The following is a 24,367-nucleotide window of genomic DNA, read 5'->3' as shown; positions in this document are numbered from 1 at the left end:
ACATTTCAAAAGTGCATGGAGAGGAAAAGAAGTCTGAAGTATAAAGATCTTTATACTTCAAGTGTTACTGGATTTGACCCCTTCGGAGGTGAGAAAGGAGCCAGGGTTTGAACTTCTCTCTCTAGCTCTGCTTTTTCATTCTTGACACAACTATTTGTGTCACTTTTTATGTGAACAACCAAGTGCAACACAATGAATGACTTTCAGGAGATACAGTCTGAAGATGCGCGTAGTTACCCCTGCATTTAAACAATATTTCATCTCTCATGTCCCCTTCTCCTCTCTATGACCGTCGACTTAGAGAGAATTTGATTTCTGATGTGGTTGGACAACACGTCATATGAACCGGTTCTGAGTGACCATAAACCAACTCTTAAACTTCATTGGTTTTAGGTATGTGCAGCTATATATGACAGCAATATATACGACAACTGAGTGTATATGCTGTACACAAACACATAGATTCTTACACACACGACCCCACACCAAGGCTAGGCTAGCCCAACAAGCACCTTTAGTCACCAAGCACATTTATTTGGGGCTTACATTACTTCAGCTCCCATGGTAAAAACCAACAACACATGTTCCCCACTATTTAAAACTTCAACTACAGTCTCATTATGTCCACCACAGTTAAGTAATCTTTGATAAGCCGCGTTTTAACTGCCAAATGTTATCAATTAAACTTTTAGGTTAGATAGCCATAAATGTGTCAGAGTGGTTAAGTGATGATTAAAGTTAAATGGGCAATCATCTGTCAATATAGGACTTATTTCCAGGTTGAAAGGGACAATGCCTTCCTCTCTGCCCAAAATAAACCCATTAGAGTGGCAGATGACTTTCCGCAAACCCTGCACAATTAGACTTATGAAGCTAGTGCGAGGGGTTAACATGAGTGACCGGTTAAAAAACAAGCCTTACAGTACGTTTCAAAGCACTCTGAGGAAGGGAACTGCCCCGGTGGCCAATTAGCCACGGTCTGGATGCCATTTAGCCTACATTTGCACTTGCCAGTGAACCCTTGCACCCTAGCAACAATGCAACACTGAACCTCAATAAATGTGTGGCAGATTTTGCTCATATTCCATGGCTCATGCAACTGTTCTGCCATAAAAGGTTTATTTGTGGGACATGTGGCCTCTCGTCATCCAGCTGGAGTATTTAAGTCTCTTTCATCCCTCTTGCATTGTGGTTTAAATGTTGAAAGGACTTTTCTTAATAATCACTGAGGTTTGAGGATTTCTTCATTATTGCAGCTGTCACATTTCAAGTCTGAATTACAACACCTTCTACGGGAGACATGCAGATATTTCAGTGGAAGTCTTATTTTGTGGAGGGAAATCGTTTTTTAAGAATAAGATTTCCAGTATGGACACTGTACCATGCAGGGCTGTTGGTGGATGTATCATGAGCCTGTTTTTGTCTTGTCTTATTTTTTTCAACAGCATTAAGTTTCTCTGTCTAAACAGCAACACGGATAATAAACCTACTCAAGGCCTGGTGACAGCAGGGAAAAACACAAGGCTAAACAGGGAAGCTAATGATACCCTTGGCTGGCTGTAAACAAGAGCAATGTGTTGCTGAGACATCAAGAATTCAACCAGGCACTGACAGGAGGACCTAAAATTAGCCTAATGTTTACCCCCCTTTGGATTACAAAGGCCAGAAGTATATTGCTTGTGAGGGGCAAAAGTTAATTCCACTTCTTGGCTTTATTCATCAGTAGCACATAATTATGTTTTTACTTGTCTTTAGCCAACAGAATCTCATCATTTTGTTAAAAAAACAAATAGGTCACATTTTACTGTAGTTACGTGTTGAACAAGCTACCAGGAAATATTCTGCAGTTCCTGGGTTAATTTGTTTTAAGAGGATTCTTTCTAAATTCACACTGCTAGTGCTGATGGTAAAACTTTCCCAGAGGTAATGGGGGGAAATTTAAGGAATTACTGGGAATCCAGGGTTTTAAAGAGTTAGAGGGGGAAGTGCTTACTGAAAATGTACAGGAAAAAGGGAGTGAGTAGGAGAGGAGGATCTTGGCCAGAAACACAGACGCAGGAAGATTATGAAAGCATGAACAGAAAAACACAGCGAGAATATAAGTGAGAAAATAAACAAGCGGTAGGCTGCCAAGCACTGGCTCAGCAGAGGTACTTCCCCTTATGTGCACAGCTGGATTTATGAGACGGTGAGCAATACTCCCCTCTCCTCTCCCAGACTCTGACACAAGCAGGGGAATTTAGCTGCTCCATGCTAGGCTGCTTCAAAAATAGCATTGGATAGCTGCACAGTAGTAGCCTAATAGCAACAACAACAAGGAAGTGCTCATAGAGTGTTGATCTACAGTAAGACTTCATAATCTCTCCAATCAACACTGTACTGAGTCAATGACAGCCCACAGACGCTTAATTTCATAGAGTAACAGGTTTGTTACATATGGTTAGCCAAAGGTGGTTTGTTGACAGTGTTACAGGCCACACAGTCACCAATATCTGTCAGTTTTCTTCAGTTTCTTTAGCCTAAATGCAAATAGCAAATTGTGTGAGTTTAGAGCTAAGTGGATAAAAGATAGCAGCCAGAAAAAGGGTTAGGGTTAGGGTCAGTGTCAGGGTCAGGGTTAGGGTTAGGGTTAGGGTTAGGGTTAGGGTTAGGGTTAGGGCCAGGGTTAGGGTTAGGGTTAGGGTCAGGGTCAGGGTACTGGACATAAAACAGCGTTGGCATTGAATAAAGTCGTGGCTTTTGCAGAATGATCCAATATTGTCGTTCTTGTAATGGCAATATGGGCTGAAAGGTCATAGGTTCATAAAAATAAAAAAGGTTTCTGCCTGTTGGGCAAATTTCATGCCAATAATTTACATCCAAAACAAAAGTTTCCATCCAAATGTGGCGCAAATAATAACAGAATTTTCAGAAAATCGGCAAAACAAAATGTTAATTAATGAGCATTGCCATCCACTACTGTTGTGTAGTGTTGTGTAGTGTAGTGTAGTGTATGTGAATGTTAGGAGTTGGTTCATCAAGCCATTGCCAGTGCCATTAAACCACTGCAGAGGAAGAGGGCGCAACGAAACATCATTAGAGGAGTGCTAGTCAAACCTCAAATGATGGAAAACCATGTGGGAAATGTGATGAAATATGACATTTGTTTATTTCATAATTTGAGGAGAGGAACAGACTTCTCGTCACTCCACGCATATCTGATGTTTTAATCTGACACTATTTTTCCTTTCTTCAGTGGAGTGGAAGCTTGCGTGACATTAAACTTGCATGATGTACAGTGGTTGTGATTTATTTGATAAGTATGTTTCCATTTCACTTTTTTACACTGTCCTTTTATTGATATAATGACTTTTCCACCTCAGCCACACCTAAAGCAATATTTTGACATATTTTCAAATTTCTGGCATATCCACTTTTTTTTCTAAGATTATTTTTTTGGCATTTTTGCCTTCATTAGATAGTGAGCAGCGAGGAAGCAGACAGGGGTATGACATGGAGCAAGGTTGGAATCAAACGTTCAGAATCAGAAACGTTGCAGTTATGTGGCATGTGCAATAACCATGTGGCTACCGGGGCACTCCCACTCTGTACTTTTTATGTGTAAATTAAAAAGGCACATGAAAAATGTGACCATTAGCTTTTGCAATATGCTGGTCAAACACAAACAACCAAAACATATAGAATCAAACACATAACCTATGCTGTTTGGCAGAGCAGTATAAGTCTCTTTCTGTCTTTGAAACACACATACAACCGGTTTTATCATTAGCATTCCTGCTCATAAGACAGATTTCCTCGTCTGAGAGACGGAAATGTGTTTTGTTTTTTTTTTCATCGTTGTTGTTGGTGGTGGTAAGTTGTGCTTGCCTTAAAATGGAGTGTAAAGTCTTGAGAGGAACTGGACTAACAAGGCAGGGCAAAACAAATAAGTGACATGTTTTCTGCCAAGGCCAATGTTTTTTATGACTTTATACAAAGTCTGTTATTCCTTCCTGGTGTGCTGAAGTTTCTCTTCAGCCTAAAAATGTTTTACACAGCCCAGGCCTGTGGTGGAAAATCTGGTAAAACTCACTGTCAAATGAAATTATACAAAAGAATATTCACAACATTTCCTGATAGTACGCCCTGATTATCCCGTTCCATCTCTAAAAATCTCAAGATGTTTCAGGAATCCCAGGACCAGACCTTTGAAAATAATGTAGAAAAAACTGACAATGAAATGCACGCATTACAAACAAAATTTATCTGGAAATTATGGTCATGTTGTGTGTGTAGCTGCTTGCATTAATACATAAGTAAACATTAAAACTACACCCTTTTTGCAAAGTACACATTGCTGATGCAATCCGTCCCTGAAAACCAGCTTTCATATCGGACACAAGTTATTTACAAAGTCTACATACTTTATCTCGCTGTTTTCTGGTTAAAGGCGCAGCAACTTTGGAGACAAGTTCTTTAGATACAAGCTTAGAGAGAAAAGACGTTCACAAGTTATATTTACACAAAGTAACGTCAAACTAATGACATGAATTTCTCCTCCAGGTGAATTTCCGAGAAGCCTGGCATTACTACGAACCTGTTTCTCACAGGGCACTTTAACATACATGTTCTACACAAACTGGTACAGCCCATTTATCCTGTTTAGGCTAGCTTGGAAATGATTCATAGCTTTACAGAGATAACCAGATTTGCAGATAAACAGTAAGTCAAAATAGAGCTTATGGCATAATGAACTGCAACTGCCAATTATTGCAACATTTCCAGCTATCTACCACCGCACACCCACAGTGGCTGCAGAGTGTTAGTTAGCTTTTACAAAAGGGTGTTTTGTGGCAGTGCTTCAACTCCCTCTGGCTACTGGGAGCAGTGAAGTTGTGATCAGCAGTTTGAGGCATCTGTCTGACATTTAAGAGCACATAGGAGAACCACGCAACACAGCAAATGAAAAGAAAAAGATCTGGCTTTAAGTGGAAAAGAACAAAAAACAAATCATGTGTGCAGAGAAAGGAAATAAATTATTTATTTATGGTAAAATAATCTCATTATCTCTGTCACCATTTTATTTTCTTCTGGAAAAAAAAAAAAAAAAAACAGAAATAATGATTCTCACATGAGCGTGGATACTCACCGGTAATTCAGAAGGTTCAGGGAGAAACTCGGCATCTTCTCCAAAAATAAAATCTGGAGGCAATTCTGGATACCGTGCATTAAATATGATATCCCCTGGAAGAAAAGAGGAAAACTGATTATTATCTGATTGATGACCTACCGCACTGATTCAGACTACATGAATCTGACACAAAAGTTGAATTACTTCTTCTATAAAATGACCTAAGAAGTATCAAGGGATGACCGTTCACCTCACATAAGCCTATACTTATGTCTGCAAAAAACTCAATCTTAATAAGCCATTGTGAAGTGAAAACATATGTCCAGTGGAGTGTGATTATTTCATTTTGTCATTTCCTACATGTGATTATTTCATTTTGGGAAGATGTTTTGGGGTAAGTTTGAAGAGGTTTATTTCAGTTAATCAAGGCCAGTGGTGAGTCTGTGTGTCTGTTGGGAAAAGGGAGGTTGTGTTATGCTTATGGCTTCAGAGACCTGGGCACTGATTTACAGATTGTGTACACATGGTGAAGTACTTCCTGAGTTTTCACCTATTAATTCTCTCTTTGAGCTGCATTTTTTTGTATGAAAGATGCTATACAAATAAAGTTATTATTATTATTACTCACCTAATATTAGTGTGGGAACCTGCTTAACTCTGTCTAGTTTCAAGATGTGTGTTGAACATTGCTGAATCATGGGTGACTGCAGCAAGAACAAAGTGAAATTATCTTAACCCCTATGTCCTGACGGCTGAATCTGATATGGAATGGCTTGTTGAGGCAGTTTGGTTTTTTCTGCACGGTATGGATTTGAGCTCTGTGGTTTTTTTTTTTAAGCACCTAAACTGATGAGCAAACTTGACATTTACCGGTGAAGCTGCTCACATCCTGCCAAACAGGTCTGTCTTGTGAAGATAAGTGCACAGATATCTTTTAATATATTACCCAAGAAGGAACGTTAAAATCAAGTTTAGTTTGGGGAGTTTTTATTTATGATATTTAAAAGGAGGGAAACAAATAAGTGCTGAACACGATCATTTCAAAAAATGCAGAGTTAATTACTAATGCATTCGGATGAGATACAAAATAAAACTACAGATTGTAAACGGCCTTGGTTGAAGCAAGGACAAGACATCATGACATGATCACATAACACGCTGCTTAGCCTGGTTCACAATGTTCTGATATTATGTTACACAATTCTATTTGTGTGCTGCAAGACTGTTCTGTTCTGCTTTTTTTGGTCTTTCCAGCGACAGCAAAAAGAGACAAACGTACACATATGGAAGTATTTTTCCAGTGGAGAAGAGTCAAACGAGGAGACGAGAGAGAGGATGTGCGGTAAACGCTACTGGAAGTCAGTCAAAGATGTACTGGCATGATTCCAGACGGAAAAAGGAGGTCTCGGAACGGCAACCTTTACAGGTTATAGCATACGCTTTTATATATCGCTTTGTTCATACATCCTGAGACAGCCTCCACACTTCGGCTGTAGTCTGGTAACACACACACACACACGGGTCTGCATAACGTGACTCCGCAAAGTCTCAATCAAAAGAGTAATGACACACATGGGTCTGGATAACGTGCCTTCATAAAATCTTACTTCTATTTCAGCCAGACATCTTATTGAGGTCATAAGGGCGTAATATGTACAACAACAAAGGCCACAAATTGTTGTTTAGCAGCACCAGCCACGGTGGTGAAATGGAAGAGGGGGGGGGGGCTTGCATTAGTGGTACTTAGCTCTGTGCAGATTGTGCCACACTTTTGCACGCTATCAGTAGGCAGGTCCATAGACTGGCAGACACCAACCTGCGGCCCTGCATCCTTGATTAAACAAACGCTCTTCCTCAGGCCAGAGCACAGGAAAGCACAGCAACTAGTACAACAGCTGCAGAGATGTCACGTGCCATGCCAGAATGCCAGCGGTCTGTTTTTGTTTTGTTTTTTCTCAGGTTGCAGCCTTCATGTCTCCATGAATTAAAGACTTCTTCCTAAACTATGACAGAGTAAAGACGGGGTAGGCTGCATGGCCACATCACAATGTCAAAACACCTATCTCACAAAGAAGTACATTATGTATTATTCCAGGTAAATCTAATTATCTAGTGTAATTACGTGACGTCACTTTATATTTACTAGAAGGAAACTATGTCCAAAAATACTCAAGAGCTCAAGTGTTGGAACCAGCAGCTAAAACTTTCCAGACAGGTCTGAAGTCTCATCCTGCTATCGCCCAGATGGTGACAAACACTTTTGCGTGTTTCTAAGTGACTCCACAACCGTGTTGCATATACTTCAATCTTACATCTACACATTCCTCGAGTCGCGCCACAACATCCTGACACAGGTCATAACCATTTCTGTCAGGCCAGATTTTTAGCAAATTTTGCTCAATAAGCAAAGCCCACTTCCCCTAACTAGCCGTGGGTTTTTTCCCCGCAGCAGGCCTGCATTTTCACTAAACATGACACAAAGGAACTTCAGACACGTACTCTTGATGCTTTAGGCATGTCCTAATCAGTGCTGGAAAATAACTAAATACATTTACTCACGTATTATGCTTAAATGCAAATTTGAGGTACTTGTACTTGAGCATTTCCGTTTTTTGCTACTTTATACTTCCACTCCACTACATTTCAGAGGGAAATATTGTACTTTCTACTCCATTTATTTGACAGCTTTAGTTACTTTTCAGATGAAGATTTGACACAATGGATAATAGAACAAGCTTTTAAAATACAACACATTGTTAGATGTCTATGAGTTGTTAACAGCTCCACCAAATAGTGATTTTTCCCTCTAAACTTCTCACATGGTTTCATTTCAATAAATGTTCAAATGATCCAATATTTCAGCAAAAATCAAAGAAAAAAAATCCAAAAGCTGAAAACATATTTGTGTATCAGAACTTTGTTTTTTTCTTCTTTCCTCTCCCACTAATTATCTCATGACCCCTCAGATTTATCTGCTGACCCTTTAGAGGGGCCTGAACCCTAGGCTGGGAACCACTGGACTAAACTAACTGTATATAAAGTAGTTGAAACTAGCTCCACCTCCAGCAGCTACAACAGTAACATGCTTCAGTATTAGTAATCTAATGATGTCATGTATCAGTCAGTTTACTGCAATACTTTAACTACATCAAGCTGATAATGCAAAACAGACTTTTACTTGTAATAATAGTATTTTTACATTGTTGCATTGGTACTTTTACTTAAGTAAAAGGTTTACTTGATTTCATTTAGACCTGCACATTAACAGACTACTGTTACTGTTTACTTCCGTTAACTTGATTGGTGACAAACTGATGCCCACACATAATGGAGCGATGATAAATGATATGTGTGTGTGTATACGAGCCTAATATGGCTCTCATGACTCACAATACTTCCAGTAACACCGAATTGAAATCATTCTAAATCACGATAAGAATTACTCAACAACATCTAGTGATATTGCCCATTGGGCACGTTAGGAGGCATGCTCATGAGGGAAAGTCTCTGATGTGGGCTTCCTCTCAGAAGTGAAAGACCATTCCAGTAAAGTTAAGTGGCAAAAACAACAGCAGGTTTACTGGTATCACTTCACTGATTAAGCATCTTCATCATCAGAAAAATATTCATCATGTTTTTGTACTTCAGGAATTCCTGTGGGTGCTCTTGGTCTTATGCTTGTTTAGTAACTGCAGTTAAAATACATTCCTACGGTGGTGTTTGGTTAATGATGCATTTTGTTGAAGTGATACAGAGTGTTTACATGGTTTTTTCTATGACTGCCCTCTTTCTTTTTTTTTCCAGCTGTCCTCAGAGTTCTCATTACCTCAAAAAAAAAAAGAAGAAGAAGAGAAGAGGCCATGAAAAAGAGGTTTGAGGTTTGCTTCTTAGACATTTTGAAGGATCCATTTTCCCAGATAGTGGATCATTTTGTAGCATGAGTATGGCTGGAGGATTAGGCTGTTGTTGCAGTCCAATTCAATATTTAGTGTTTTTATGATTTCACGTGGTGTTGGTGATTTCAGCTGGTGTAAAAGTGAAACCACCTCTCATCTCATCATCATCAAAGTGGCCCCCTGTGAGACAGAAGTGAACCTTTCTGCCCCCAAAACACTGATCAAGGTTGGCTTGAAATGTTTTATCTGGAATTAAATTAACTCAGCACTGACATACTCTTTTTAAAGTGTAGTCCCATTGCTCTAGACGACGAATCAATTAACCTGAGCTCAGTGAGTGAACCGCATACTGAAATGCTGTCAGTTCTTACATTTTAGAGTACAAAGAAACAAACAAATGGATGAAAAAAACACAGGAATTCAATTGCATTAAATGTGCTCAAGTGCTTACTTACATTTGAGGGTTTCTCCAGCGTAGGGGATGTGAAGTTTGAAGCGATCGCAGCAGGGACCAGGAGTCAGAGATGTGCATCTGAACGAGGTTAATGAAAACAACAAAAGAGTCAGCGGGAACACTCGGTCTAATAGTCTGAGAGCAAGTAACAGTAAACATTTGCAAGGTTTCTGATTCATCAAAACACACTACATTACTGACTGTGACTAAAGATTGTGTTCTTCAGAGCGCCAACACATACTACTGTCTATTTATGTCAAATTCCACTCTACACATCACCAGTGTACAGCCTGGTGTGATGAGAAACATGAAGCAGTTGCAATTTTAAATGATTTTATGAGGACAAACAGGGAAAGTGGGTGTAAAGTTTGACATCAGACCGCCAGATTTCAGCTGATATTTACATGATTCAATCTTGGTCACTGTTGTACTAACACTAACAATAGGACCACCTGTTGCATACAGCCAGCCAGCTAATGAAATGTAACCTGCATGCACCAAGTGCGGGATATATTAGTGTGGTTTTTCTTTTTTTGTGTTATTTTTACAGCACATCAGTCATAAAAAACAATAGATCTACTAGGTATAGGTATTTTGGATTTATTGTACAGTTTTACGTTAAACAGGGAAAATGATTAATTTTGTTTGTTTATAATTTACTTGACATACTTTTTTGTGAAGATCAGAATTCAGTAAATCTGAGAAATCTAGGTCTGCATTTTTAAGTAGGACACTCAGCTTATAGTGTGACAAGAAACATGACAAAACTCTCACTAAATTTATGTGTGATTCATTTATGACACATTTCCTATAACTAAATATAACTATTACATGTAGACTAGACGTGATTAATTGATTTATCGTTATGTCTATAAATGTCAGAAAATAGTGAAAAATGCTCTTTATAGTTTGCCACAGTCCAAGGTGACGTCTTCTAATTTCTTCTTTTGTCCATCCAACAGTCCAAAACCAAAAGATATGAAGTTTACTATAACGTATGACGAAGAAAAGCGTCAAATCGTCACATTCGAGCAGCTGAAACAAGCATGTTTTGGCATTTTATCTGAAAGAATGACTAAAATGATTATTTAATTATTAAACAAGTTGCTGATTAATATTCTGTTGATCGTTATATCTCTAATATCGACTTTGGTTAAAACGCTCATTTAAGACACCTGATGCATCTCTTTTTGATGAGAAAGTACTTTTACCATTAAGGTCATTTCTTTCGTTTTCTGCCCTACAAGTTTGCACACATCCCTGCTAAGACAATAATAAAGTCTTTAAATAAAATCTTTATCTTAATTAAAGATATGTAAATGACCACTATTTGACTTTAAGAGGTTTCTAGTGGAGATGTGTTGAGTTGTAGCATCACTACTTCAACATTAGGATTATTATTTAGTTTGCTTAGCAACAATCAAAAAAGTCCCTCTTTCACCACTAATTCCCTGATGATGAGCTCCTACAGCTTCCGTTTTCTTACTAGTTTACTAAAAAACAGCTGTTGCCAGATTAGTCTAAACCAAACATGCCAACCAGTCATCTGAAAGACTGATAACCGCTGAAAGGCCTTACATCGGTCATGTCTTCCAGCTGTGACTAAAGTCAATTCCAGATAAGCTGTAATAGGACACATGATGACAAATATGATGATCTTGTAGATATTTTTGAAAAATATATTGCTTAGTTAAGCACAGATACAGTTCCTTTAATAGAGCTGCAAAGTGGGACACGTTAAAGTGTCCAGGGTTCAGTAAGAAAAAGTGCTGTTCATTTTTCCACATAGACATTTCTAGGTAACTGATAGTTGGAGGGTATGAAACTCTTCCAGCTGATTCACGAGTATGAAAGATGAGCAAGTGCATTAGAATATATGTAGTAAGTCAAACCTTTCTGTATAAAAATGTAAAAGCTATGACTGGTGAGAAAAATCCAACCACTGAGCTTAAAATGATATTACATGTACTGCTAAAGATGAAGCTTTGTACCTTAATATTACATTCAAAAGTTTAAAGATCAGGCACTTCAGGACGAGGCAAAAATGTTTCATCAAAGCCCAAAAATAGATGAAACAAACACACCAGACTGCCTACAGAGCTGACAGGTTATTTTAGTTTGCAGTTATCACAAACAGGTAGAGTGGGATGACTCGACTTTAATACTGTTATAGAGGACAACTGAACCAGCAGTCATTAGGATTTATCTGATAACCTATTGGCAAAATAAATCTTACAACAGGTCAAACATGAGAAAAAAGCTACAATGCATTATGTTGATAAATACCGCAGTCAGGATTTTGAGGTATCTTGTTATTTCAGAAAAACAGGGCACTTTTTTTTTTCTCTCATTGCACTTCCGTAGAAAACAACGTTCTAGTGTCAAACTCTGCTCATTGTTCTGCACGGTGAAGCTCAAACATCCAACTGAAGGAGCAAGAAAAAATATGTTTTTGAGTGGAGGGAGACTTTAAATATTTATAAATATAATATATAAACAGTAATAAGTACTTTAAAGCACTATGTTTGCATATCTGCTGTGGGTTTAATGTGTATTTTCTGATAATCCCTGTATTAAAGTCTTTTGCACTGAATATTTACCAAAAAAAAAGTTTAAATATTAGACACTTGGTCAGTCTTACATGATTGATACTAACGACTCAAAAGGAATATGTAGATATGTAAATTTTGTTTGCAGTGATTGCCCCAATTCCCATATCATTTGAATGCGCCATCCCTGCAGTGCTACATTCAAATGATCTGCGATATGACTCTTGTGTTTCACTCGGGGAACCAGTGGTGCAAAAACTAAACCTCACCCAGTTTTGAGGTCTGTGACACGGAGACAGTTGGTGGAGTCCAGTCCCACACGGCCGTCCCGCACCACGCTGCACAGCAGGGGCCGCAGCTCCGGTGATATCCGGTGCAGTGCGACCTCAGGGGACATACTGCTCATTGTGTCCGCTCCGAGGAGTCTGTGGACAGGACACAGCCAAACGGTGAAGGGATAACGCAGTAAAAGTCAATGTATGTGAACTGCATCATGTACTGGAGATGACACGGTCATGTTTGTTTCCTGGTGTAATGGAAATGTTGGTCTACGCGTTAGACTCGATTATCAGTTATCTGTTCTAAGATTTTGACTTTTTTGGGGGACACACGGTAAATGTTCGCCGACATGAAAATGTGTTTAGGTGAGAAGTATATGATGAAACTGGTCAGGAGCACAACATTGAGACGGGAATAAAACATTTTCTATGACACTTGCCTCCTCTCCATGTTTATAAACTGACATGTAGACTGGATGCTAGTTAGCTATCGTTAGTTTACGTCATACTGTGTCAAATTGCTATAATTTGAACGTGCGGTTTAGTTAAAAAACAATGTGTCCAGTATTATAAATTGAAATGTATCCTACGGTGTGTGTTAAGAGTACCTGAATGAGCTGGAAAGTCAGATAGTTTAAGCGTTGACTGTAATGTTTACTTCATGCTCCCAAACATTTCCGCTACATGTTGTTTGGGTCCTTAGCCACTTAGCCGTCCGTGATAATGCCTGTCGATACAATTAGTATTGCCATCCGCAGAGCCAAATTTCTTACAATAACATTACTGATAAAAGCATGTTTTTATTTTATATACGTATGCATGAGCAATTTTACGCAACAGTAAATGCGTAGGCACTTATTCAATCACAACAATGGGTCCGGCAGTAGCTGTAACATAGCAGCTGATATTGCGCACTTTGACCCTCTGGTCTGTCTGCAGTTGCTCACTCTACTAGAGCAAAATTTTAAATGCAAGGTAAATAATGTGTCGCATTTCTCTTCCTTACAACAGTTTGTCTCAAAATACTTTATTTAACGTAAGCGTTTAATTAAGCTGAGTCATATTCCTTTTGTGTTTTTGTGATATATTGCACAATACTCCTAGCTAATCTGTCCACAGTTGTAATTTAAAAAATTGACCAACGTTGCGCACGTAGTTTCTAGAAAGTTGTAGCTTAATATTTGTTTTGTGTCATGTTGGCGTTTATCTGACAGCTCTGGAGGCGTTACTGATTTGCACAATAAAGATTTATGCAAAGTTTATTGCACAGTAAGCCAATACTACATGGTGAATACTATATAACATCACTATATGCAGTAGTAATATAGGTGTTTACATGATATTGGAGTACAGGTATAACGTTACGTGGAGAATTTAATACTTGCTCTATATATTTTTATTTACAATACTTTAAGTAAGTAGTTTGTAGCTTTAGTAAGCATCCACTTAAGTATATATCAAGGAAGTACTAACTTAAAGGACATGTTCACAGTTTTTCAAGTCTGTCTTAATATAACAGTCAGGTTCCCTAATGAACATTTTTTGCTGTAATCATTCCTCCTGTTCATACTGACCATAAGAAGATGCCTTTGTAATGTACTTACTATATAAGTGATGGGGGCCAAAATCCATAGTTCTCCTGTGCAAATATGTATTTAAAAGTTTATCTGAAGCTAATATGAAGCTTCAGCATCCAAATGAGTCAAATCAAGTAGATATCTTTCAACGTTACAGTCTGTTTAGTGCCAAAGTCCCTCTTTTTATTACTGTACTTCCACCGCAGCTTAACAGGGAAACACTGTCCGAGAAAACACAGAGAGGTAATTTGATGCTAAAAAAGACTGTAGATGTGGCAGATATCCACTTTATATGACTAAGTCATACTGCATTTTTGCACAAAATGACTGTGTGGACACACTGTGGATTTTGGCCCACATCACATAGGCTACATTGAAAGCACATTTGAAGGGGATCTTTTAAGAGCCAGTATATACAGGAAGAATGCTTACAGCGAGGAAAACCTCTTTCACCGTTCACATGGACACCTGACTGTTGCTTTAAGACACACCTCAAAAATTGTGAACCTATCTTTTAATCAAGTACTTGTATAATCATCTTTTAATATACAAATATACTGTATACTTATATGAGTACATAAACATTTATATAACATATGTGCACTTTAATGCTTGACTTTTACTTTTAAATCCTATTGTATTGTTATATTTCCCTTGCTTTGATTAATATAGTTTGTTCAATTAAGTTTAATGATATAACCACATTTCCATTCTGATTATTTATAAGCAGCAATCACTCTCTGGGCCACATTACAACTTAATCAAAGCTTCCACAGACTTTTTAATGCATCACACATCAGGTTCAAATTTACTCATATGAGTATACTTTAAAATGACATTAATATATAAATAAAGATGAGAAGAGAGGCATAAACACTGTATGAGTACGTGCAGCAAGACCAGTGGTGTTTCTACATCAAGCCGGTTTTGCTGATACGCAGCTGGGAAATTCCACCTACATGGGAGTGATTCAGAACTGCTCTCAAAGTACACAATAGAAACAGCCACAGTAAAATATGTTTAGTTGGTTATCATCCAACCATTAGGGATGTATTGCATTCAATGATATGAGGAGTTGTCTTATTAGTTCAACATTCAGCTATAGTTTAGTGTCCTTCTCAGTATTAAATCATTGGGACAGTATGACAATGATGAAAAAAAGAGCCTTTAACAAACTAAGTGTGTGTGTGTTTTGGGGACTGGGGGTGTAATGAGAGTAAAAGAAGTGTTTTGGTGATTATAGTCATTATATAATTTTTTTTTTTAACTTAAATGGTCATATGATTGTAATAACAATCATTATCCAGTTAAGTCTTAACTGCCCAATCAGACGAAGGCAAAATATGTAATCTTACTAGTTTTTAAAAACGGGTTCAACAACCATTTCTTTTTCATTTTGCTTACGGCTCAGTCTAAATTGTTTAACCCTGATTTGCATTTAGACTAAACTGCTTGAATGTATGACTGCAGTCATTTTAGAGCACACTTTGCTCAATTAAGTCCCACAATGTGTGTGTCAACATGTAAATCATCTCTTAATTCATTCATTTGGCAGATATACTGTTCAGCTTGAGGCTGAGTGGAACCTTATGAGTAATGGTTACCTTTTACATATCTACTGTACAACGCTTATTCAGGTTGGTCAGCTATGATAATTCAGCCTCAAATTCAACATGCACAGGGAGAATTTTAAGAGGGTTCCCTGCTGTTTCAAGTGGTCTGACAATGCAGATCTCATAATATTCACCTGCAGTGGAAGCGTGGAGAGTTCTAGGCTAGCTTTTCATGCCTGCAGAGGGAAGACAATATGCTGCGAGATGTGGGAGAGAGAATTGAGCCATCCTACAGCCAGCGGCCAGGCTTTCCAAGTCTTCCACTGCCTAGGAAGAGATTTGAAGAGATTAACACACTAGCATTAGCTCTGATACAAGCCGAGGATTGAATTAATTAAAGACTTTGCCGGGCTGCGGTGCATTCACGTGGTGTAGCATTGAAATATCCCCACACCCCCAATAAGATTGGAACCTGTCCAACTCAGCCAGTGATGAATGCTCTATTTTTACCTTCTTCCTTGTTTCAGTCAAGCTCATGCTAATGTGGGAGATAAATAATATCAAGTGATTTTTGTTTGGAGGCTGTTGAGAAACTAGTTTACATATTTTGCCTGAAGTGCCCTCAAGGATTCTGCTATATTAGTCCTTGTCCTCGATTATGAATTGGTTTTACTGGAAAGGCCTGGATGAATGTTGGGAAATTCAAGAATTTCCTAAATCATCAACCTGTTATTCAAAATGAAGAATGGTAATCTTGTACTTTAAGATATTTCATGTCCAGAAAGGAGAACGACCAGCAAATAACACAAATGTGTCTTAATCAGATCATGACTGAAGAGGCTTTTGATGTGATCGTGGTTGGTTCCTGTATGACTGACTTGGTGAGGTGAGTAACTCAGACCTTGTCCGCTAATTGACTGCAAGCTAATGAAACAAGGTGTGCCAGATGTGCTTCCTTAAATTACCATAAATCAATCTTCCCATTTTATGAGAAAGCTTTGTACAAAATCTCTAACTAAAATGGGTTCAGGAAACTCCTCTGCTTCCTCAGGTGTGCCCAACAGGAAGCAGCACATTGGGCAAGTTTTCATTGCCATATTAGGACACGTATTTCAAAAATGTGCTGCAGAGTTTCTCAACCTTTGAGTCAAGACCCTTCGTGGTATTTCTTAATATATAAATGATTTTGCAAGAAGTTTCCGACTGATATGTTTGATATATTTTTGATGAAATATTTCAAGTTCAAGCACAAGATAATTTAATTGTCATGTCAACCAGAGCTTTTAGATAAATTAAAATAAATGAAACAAAACATTGGACACACAAACATTAAACCTCTCAAGTGAGTAGTGTATAAACAATATGTGCAGTCATCTGTGTATTTCATCATCTCTGTAAAAGTTAAAAAAACCTTGTTTTACAGCACTGGGACCGGTATTTTGAAAATATTTTCAGTGGAGCTGCAACAATTAGTCAATTAATCGATTGGTCGATTGACAGAAAATTAATCAGCAACTATTTTCATAATAAATTCATGTTTTTTGTTATTTTTATCAGAAAAAATGCTGAAATTCTCAGGTTGCAGCTTCTTAAATGTGAATATTTTCTGGTTTCTTCTCTGGTTTTCTTTTTTCTGAATATCTTTGGGTTGTGAATGTTGGTCGGGACAAAACAAGACATTTTATGTTGCATCTTGAGCTTTGTGTAGCGTTGATCGACATTTTTCACCATTTTCTGACCTTTTATAGACCAAACAACTATTATTGACAGATTGATCAGTAATAAAAATAATTGTTTGTTGCAGCCTTAATTTACAGGTCTATTTATCTGACTTTTAGTGGTCCCCAACCTGTGGGTTTAGGTTAGGGTAGATAAAAATGAAGACAAGATAAGGTATGAGAAATAAAATAGTATTCCTGCACACATAATTATGTTTATTTTGAAATTAATTAGGATAACTAATAGGGCCGTACAGGGATGCATTGAATACAGAGGCCAATGAAAGCAAATTTCACAATAAGCAAAGGAAAGCCAACAAATTCAGATAAAAAAAAACTGAGTTCAGGCCAAGGAATAAATACAATCCTAGCAATACAGGACAAAAAATAATAGAAATAAAGTAATGGGCAACATATACATCAACACGAGGGAGGTCACAACTCTAGTTGGCCTACCCCAGTAAAACCTCTGAGCTAACATGCAGACAAAATATTAACCCTATTTTTTTGCCTCTTTTACTTTTTTCCTTATTTTTATTTTTTCTAGTGAAATACTTTCAGCTCCTTTGGGTTCTAAAATTCTTTCAAATAAAACAGTCCAAAAGGGAACAAAACAGCCATGCTAGCAGCTCTGTGAGTCTGTAATTAGGTACAGTGGAGCTTTGAGTTAAATGCTAACGTCGGCATGCTAACATGCACACGATGTTAGTTGTTAATGTTAGTTTAGCGTGTTATATCATGCTAACATTTGCTAATTAGCACTAAACTCAAAGTGCAGCTGAGGCTCATGGGAATGTGTCCAGCTGAATGTGATTAGTTTTACAGATATTTGGTCATAAACCAAAGTACTAGACAAATAAAATTTTGGACTTATCATGTTGAAGCTAGAGGAAAAGTCAAAGGATCAGCAAAGTTATTACACCTCATCCCAAGGGGGAACTTGAATGTCTGTACAAAATTTCATGGCAATCCATCTAATAGTTGTTGAGATATTTCAGTCTGGACCAAAGCGCTGGACTGACAGGCCAACCGACACTGACATCCTAGCTAGCATGGCTAAAAAGGTTAAACTGAACATTAATCATATCCACACTGCGACCATATCCTGCGATTAAAGGTCACAACTAGACATTACTTCACTTTGCAAGGTTACAAGCCAAAAGATTTAGGAACCACTGTTTTTAACTAATACAGTTTCACCACAGTGGTCTTTGCCGAAAACATGTTTCCCTTTATTGTTATTAATCACCACAACAACCACCATTTTCCTTCAGGGATTTTATTTTGACATGCATGCTTGTGGAAAATATGGCATATGGGGTGAAGGGTGTTTTCCATCACGGCTTGAAATGGACTGTACAGTCCTGTCTACACTAGAATAGAGGAAGTGGTCTAAACTTAGATAATGCTGCTGGCTCAGTGCTTGTCCTGAAAGCCCAAAATGTTATAGGGAACATCGATGGTCCTTTTGCTACTATCCATCTTTACATTTGATTTTAAAACCCTTAAAATAGTTTAATCAGCTGTTGTTCTAAGGTATTAAAATTGATTTATTACACCAGTAAGTTTTTATTGTTATACAGAAACCAAAGAATTGATCCCGTCATTGACAAACGATGCAGGTCTGATCATCACTTGTGAAATCCGACTCAGGTTTTAAGGATTCAAAGTGTGCAGATAATAATTACTGCTTACTAAAATGTCAGCGTTGCATCATCCTCATACGTGGTTCTTTAGCCAAATAAGATCCTTTCCCATAAATGGTTAGTCATCAACTCCAGTTACAATGAATTAGTTGAAAACAATTTGTCACCCTCATTTACCAAAACCTATGTGAGGAGTGATGCAATCAAACAGACACATGACGTTAATACAATGTCAGAAGTCTACATGGGCTCCAGCCAACTAAACGTCCAGCTGTCAGCGTGAAGAAGTGCGTCATTCGAGCTTGTGCGACCGTTTTATTATAAAGTTTGTATTGTATTCGTTTATGTAAAACCCGGGAAAAAAATAACTGTCACCTGGGTGCCAGCAAATGGCTGATCTGAACAAACAACCACAATCTGTGCTTCTGGGGAAAAAAAAAGTTTCATGGCACTCTTGCGAGCACGCACTCCAACTCAAGTTGTCACATTTTAGTTGTCGCTCTGTTCCACAAGTCCCCACTTATCAAAAACATATGCCTTCTCCTACTGTTTTTTTTTTTTTTTTTTTTTTGAAAGTATTTATTTTGTTGCTCATTAGCAATTCAACCCATGACTCTGCGCTTTGAAGGGCAGGAGTTGTCAATTAAGACCCTAATAAGCTAACGGGAAATGGTCTGTTTCTGGAAAGTGTGTATGTGTGTGTGTGTGTGTGTGGGGTTGGGGCTTTTTGGATGGAGGTCAGAATGGGGAGAGGGGAGGGTAGTTGGAATACATTCGCACCCCTTCAAAGTGATATGCATGGCTTTGAAGTTAGAAATCCAGTTGTCTTGAACAGCCAGTGTTTGTGTGGTGGTACAATTGACTGACAGACATGAAGGCACACACACACACACACACACGCGCGCACACATACACTCGTACTCGCTCTCTCTGCTTCTGCCTTGCCATTCAAACACACAACTGTAATACAAATCTCTGTAACATGTTGTTATAAAATATCAGTCTGGCTGTAGAGCATACTATGCTCCATTTTTACAGCATGTTGTTTGGTAGTAAAAGGTTGTGTGTAATTGCCGTCTATCTGCAGTGCACAGAGAGGAGGAGCAGAGCCAGCAAGGATTTTAACCCATTGTCAAAGCCATACAGTGCCCCCTACTGCCACACTTTACTGAATGGAGACTCTTTTCACCTGCAGCTGAAACCTGAGTTCCCCAAATTCTGGAGCAGATCCAATGTGTACCACAGGATTGTTTCTATAAAAGCACAGTACTCCTAATTTTATCCAATGTTTTTCATAGAATGGTTCTCAAATTTGAGCACATAGCTGTCAGGTAGTCAGTCCATGAAGTCATATTTCTTTGTGTAACTATTCCTCAAAATATTACTCAGTGCGTGCCACCGTAGCTGAAGTGTTTCATTCTTAAATGATTGGTTATTGTAATACATCTGCAGGTGAGTGCAAATTGTTGGATTTCTAGCTCTTATATAACCTTTTAGACCATGTTTTAGTGCAGTGGTTCTCAGTCTTTTTGCTCCACAATTCAGATGAAGGATTGTGTACTTGTGATCCTTATGTCAATGTGTTGTGAGAATTTCTAATGATTTTCTGTTCTCCTATTGTTTTATTTAGATATTTTGAGGTCTGAAGATATAAAACAAGTCACTTTTTAATTTAAAATAAGTAATTTTTGAGCAAGATTTAAGAAAAAGTCAGGAAAAAGACTATTATTTTTATTGTTCAGTAAGGTACTATGAGACAGTGTTGCTTTTGAGTGTTGTTTTCTTTTCAAGTAAAAAAAAAAAGATAAAATATTGGCTTTTGATTTTTGAAGTATGATATCTAATATTTTCAATATTTCTTCTGTTAAAATTTCTGTCTGGCCGCCTTTTATGCAAATGTAAAACAAAAAAAAAGAAACAAATATGTGATGTTTCCATAAGTGCGACCAATTCAGAGACTGAATAGGTTGATAAGTGGCTTATTATATCCCCAGATGTAGGCTGCTTCTGACCACTGAGTGAATAATAGCAACATGCACGTGGCTCCAACAAATGGTCTGACCACACAAAAATAAACACCCACGTCCTACTCCGACACTGAACCTCTTGTTAGCAAAGCAGCTTACCGTGTCCATGTAAGGTATGCTTTGTTGCTGAACCTGTTCTCTGTGAAGTCCCTTTACCTTGCCCTGATTTACTGAAGCTTCAACCAGAGGGACCTTCACAGACAAGGAAAATTACAGAAGATGAGAACAAAAACCTCTGCCTGAAGAGCTACTTGTCTGGGATATGAGTTGAAGGATTATCACACTTAAATGGCCTCTGTGTTTAGTTTAACCATGTGGTATCCATACTTATATGTATGTGTTGATTCATATAGGCAAAAGCTTGAACTCTCTCTGTTTTTCATTTGATTGTGAAGTTCACTTTGGATACTGTGTGTGGAACTGGAAAAACAAGCTCTAATTCAAACCTTGAAAACATCATTTCAGTTTGTTTTTGCCCAAGTCTACTTCCCAGTGTTCCTCACCAACAGCTGAGGAATTACTTTAATAGAGTCAGAGGACAGGGAAATGAGAGCCAGCCTCAAAGCAAACACTTGCACGTCACTGAACACCTGCTTTGGTTCCGTGGGAGAAAAAGCACTGAGGTTGCACTTTAGCACATAACTGTCCTGTTTGTTTGGTGCACTCACCACAGACAACAATAGACATGTGTCTCTCTGGGCATGAGGAGGCGTGGGTGGGTTTATTTAAGAATTTCGAAATGTGTTTGTTTAACTTTTATTGTATGTTAAAACTTTATGTTGCACTTAAATGTTTAGATCAAATATTATGCAACAAATCAGTTTCCTGGGCATTTTCATAAAACAGGAAGGCAGAGCATTGTTTATTGACCTGTGTAGGAAGGTCACAGAAATTCTCCTGTTCACATGACGAACCTTTCACCCACAATACCTGACAAAGAAACTCCCTTTGTTAGTTTAGTCTTGTCATACACTAAACAAGAGGGCAGGCAGAAGAACTAAAGTTCACTTTATATAAAGGTTAATTGTCTCCTGGATCTAGTTTTATACTAAAGAGGCAAATGAAAGAATGGTAGCAATTTTCTCATCTAACTCTCGGCAGGAAAGCAAACAACCATTTTCATATTTAAGCTTGACCCTCTACTAAAATTAACTTAAAATCCCCCAAAAGTTTGTGAAAGTGTCCCCTAAATCTAAAAAAAACTTGTTAAATCAGATACACTGCCTTTAAAAGATCAAACCTCTCAAGCAATTGTCATTGCAGCTCTTATGCACAATGAAATTTCATTCATACAGGCAGAAAATCAAATTGGTGATATCATATCCCCTTCCATCAAAAATGTCATTTATTTATTACCTTCTTAGCCTATGTGAAGAAAACAAACCATGTGAAAAAAACAAACCTTATGAAACAGAATTTCCAAATACAAAATTTGCATTTGTATTTGAAGCAGATGGGTAATGTGTCTGTACGCTAAAGTAGAATCCACCGCCAGTAGCCAGTTAGCTTAGCTAAGCACAAAGATTGACATGGGGAAAATGCTAGCCCGACTGTGTCCAAGGGTCCAAACAAAATCTGCCTACCAGCATTTCCAGTGGTGGAAGTATTCAGATCCTTTACTTAAGTAAAAGTACCAATGCAACAATGTAAAAACACTCCATTACAAGTAAAAATCCTGCATGAAAAATCCTGCTTACGTATTACCAGCTTGATGTAGTTAAAGTATTGCAGTAAAAGTAGTGGTTTATTAAAACTGAAGCATCAGTGTTAGAGCAGCATGTTACTGTTGTAGCTGCTGGAGGTGGAGCTAGTTTCAACTACTTAATATACAGTTCGTTTCATCCAGTGGTTCCCAGCCTAGGGGTCTGGCCCCTCTAAAGGGTCACTAGATAAATCTGAGGGGTCATGAGATGATTAATCGGAGAGGAAAGAAGAAAAAACAAAGTTCTGATACACAAATATGTTTTCAATTGGACTTTTTCTCTAATGTTTAATTTTTGGTGAAATATTGGATCATTTGAACATTTATTGAAATGAAACCATGTGAGAGGTTTAGAGGGAAAAATCACTATTTGGTGGAGCTGTTAACAACTCATAGACATGTGAAATGTGACCCCGACTACACACTGCTTTTTGTAAGACGTTAAAAGCCAAAAAAGTTGGAAACCACTGGTTTCATCTTTAACAATGTGTTGTATTTTAAAAGCTTGTTTTATTATCCATTGTGTCAAATCTTCATCTGAAAAGTAATTAAAGCTGTCAAATAAATGTAGTGGAATAGAAAGTATAAAGTATCATCAAATGGAAATACTCAAGTTAGGTACAAGTACCTCAAAACTGTACATAAGCACAGTACTTGAGTAAATGTACTTAGTCACTTTCCACCACTGAGCATTTCCAAAGCTCACTAATAACACGTTATATCTCGTTTAACTTAATTGCATAAACAACATGTTGTGGTTTTATAGATGGTAATATGCCAGACTATTTCTTGGCCGGGTGCAGTAACTTCCTGGAGTTCCATTGTCACAAAGTTTATACATATCTTTACATATAAAATACATATATATAAGACTTTCTCTTGGCAAAAGTTTCTTGAAACATAGTCTCTCAGTGTTTAAATGAATGTGTAGATTAGAATGTATGAGTGATATTTTTCTCACCAAGAGTCACACAGTGATGACACAGGTGCTAAAAATTTACTGAGACAGAAGCACCAAGAAGTAGTGTAGGTAATGTGTGTGTGGAGGAGGTGTGAGTGTATGTGTGCGTGTGTGTTTACATGTGTTCAGCCTTTGTTCCGTTTCCTTCTCACCATATTTCAGCCTCACTGACCCTACATCCTGTTATAGCTTTGGGAATTTTAGTGTTTTCACACGCCGGTGCAAAAACAGCAGCATTTATAACAACCTCCAGTGTTTGCCATCAGCGTCTCAGTTACTGGAAATCCTGGGATTGAGGGAACTTACTGTAATAGCACACCTGCCACAAACACACTCACACACACACACAAAAGTGTAAAAAAGAGCAACAACAGGGTGAAAAACAAGTTTATGACAACATTTTGCCATCCACAAATCCTTTGGCTCTGGGCAGCACTGGCCAGGGGCCAAACCACAGAGTCCTGACGTACAGTATGAACTGTCTGTTGTCTCTGCCGCATGTTACTCACCATCCACTCTGTGATTGGACGAATCAGGGAACAGACAGCTCTCCCTGAGGGCACCCACCTGTGGCATGTCAACCTTGAGGGGAGGGGAGTGACTTTACCCAACACTGATGAGTCAGGATTACTGGTGCAGCCAGTGTCAAGTTGAGACATCTATGCGTTTTGCCTGTTGCATCATTTGCAAATTTGGAGACGTTGCACAGGCATATCTGACTGAATGTCTAGGCAAAATCGTACTTTTTAGAGTGATGAAGCACTTTTTGAGTTCATGGTCTGTCTGTTTTTACTGTGGCTGTTGTGAGTGAGTATGGAATATGGGAGAGGTGAAAAAACACTCAAGGAAAAAAAGAAGTTTCCTATGCTCCATTCATTCTGGCAATGTTTGCATTT

The 24,367-nt window shown here is 38.1% G+C and overlaps 2 protein-coding genes across 4 annotated transcripts in view; one reads left to right on the top strand and one right to left on the bottom strand.

Moving 5' to 3' along the window:
* Window positions 1-12,992, bottom strand: part of babam2 (BRISC and BRCA1 A complex member 2) — an 80,373-nt gene extending 67,381 nt beyond the window's left edge. The window contains exons 1-4 of the mRNA XM_042437220.1: window positions 12,896-12,992; window positions 12,279-12,434; window positions 9,462-9,538; window positions 5,129-5,223 (exon numbers count right to left, since the gene is read on the bottom strand). Of these exons, the coding sequence (XP_042293154.1) occupies window positions 5,129-5,223; window positions 9,462-9,538; window positions 12,279-12,415 (309 nt within the window). The 5' untranslated portion in view covers window positions 12,416-12,434; window positions 12,896-12,992. The remainder of the gene's footprint in view (window positions 1-5,128; window positions 5,224-9,461; window positions 9,539-12,278; window positions 12,435-12,895) is intronic.
* Window positions 12,396-24,367, top strand: part of rbks (ribokinase) — a 40,794-nt gene continuing 28,822 nt past the window's right edge. Inside the window, exons 1-2 of one of the 3 annotated variants that reach the window (XM_042387732.1) lie at window positions 12,396-12,458; window positions 16,242-16,303. In XM_042387732.1, the coding sequence (XP_042243666.1) occupies window positions 16,245-16,303 (59 nt within the window). In that variant the 5' untranslated portion in view covers window positions 12,396-12,458; window positions 16,242-16,244. Of the gene's footprint in view, window positions 12,487-13,031; window positions 13,263-16,241; window positions 16,304-24,367 lie in introns of those variants that run through there. The other 2 variants (XM_042387731.1, XM_042387730.1) reach the window with 2 other exon arrangements.

Source organism: Thunnus maccoyii, chromosome 16 (genome assembly GCF_910596095.1).
Source record: "Thunnus maccoyii chromosome 16, fThuMac1.1, whole genome shotgun sequence".
Lineage (NCBI taxonomy): Eukaryota > Metazoa > Chordata > Actinopteri > Scombriformes > Scombridae > Thunnus > Thunnus maccoyii.
This window is presented reverse-complemented; position numbering and strand designations above follow the sequence as displayed.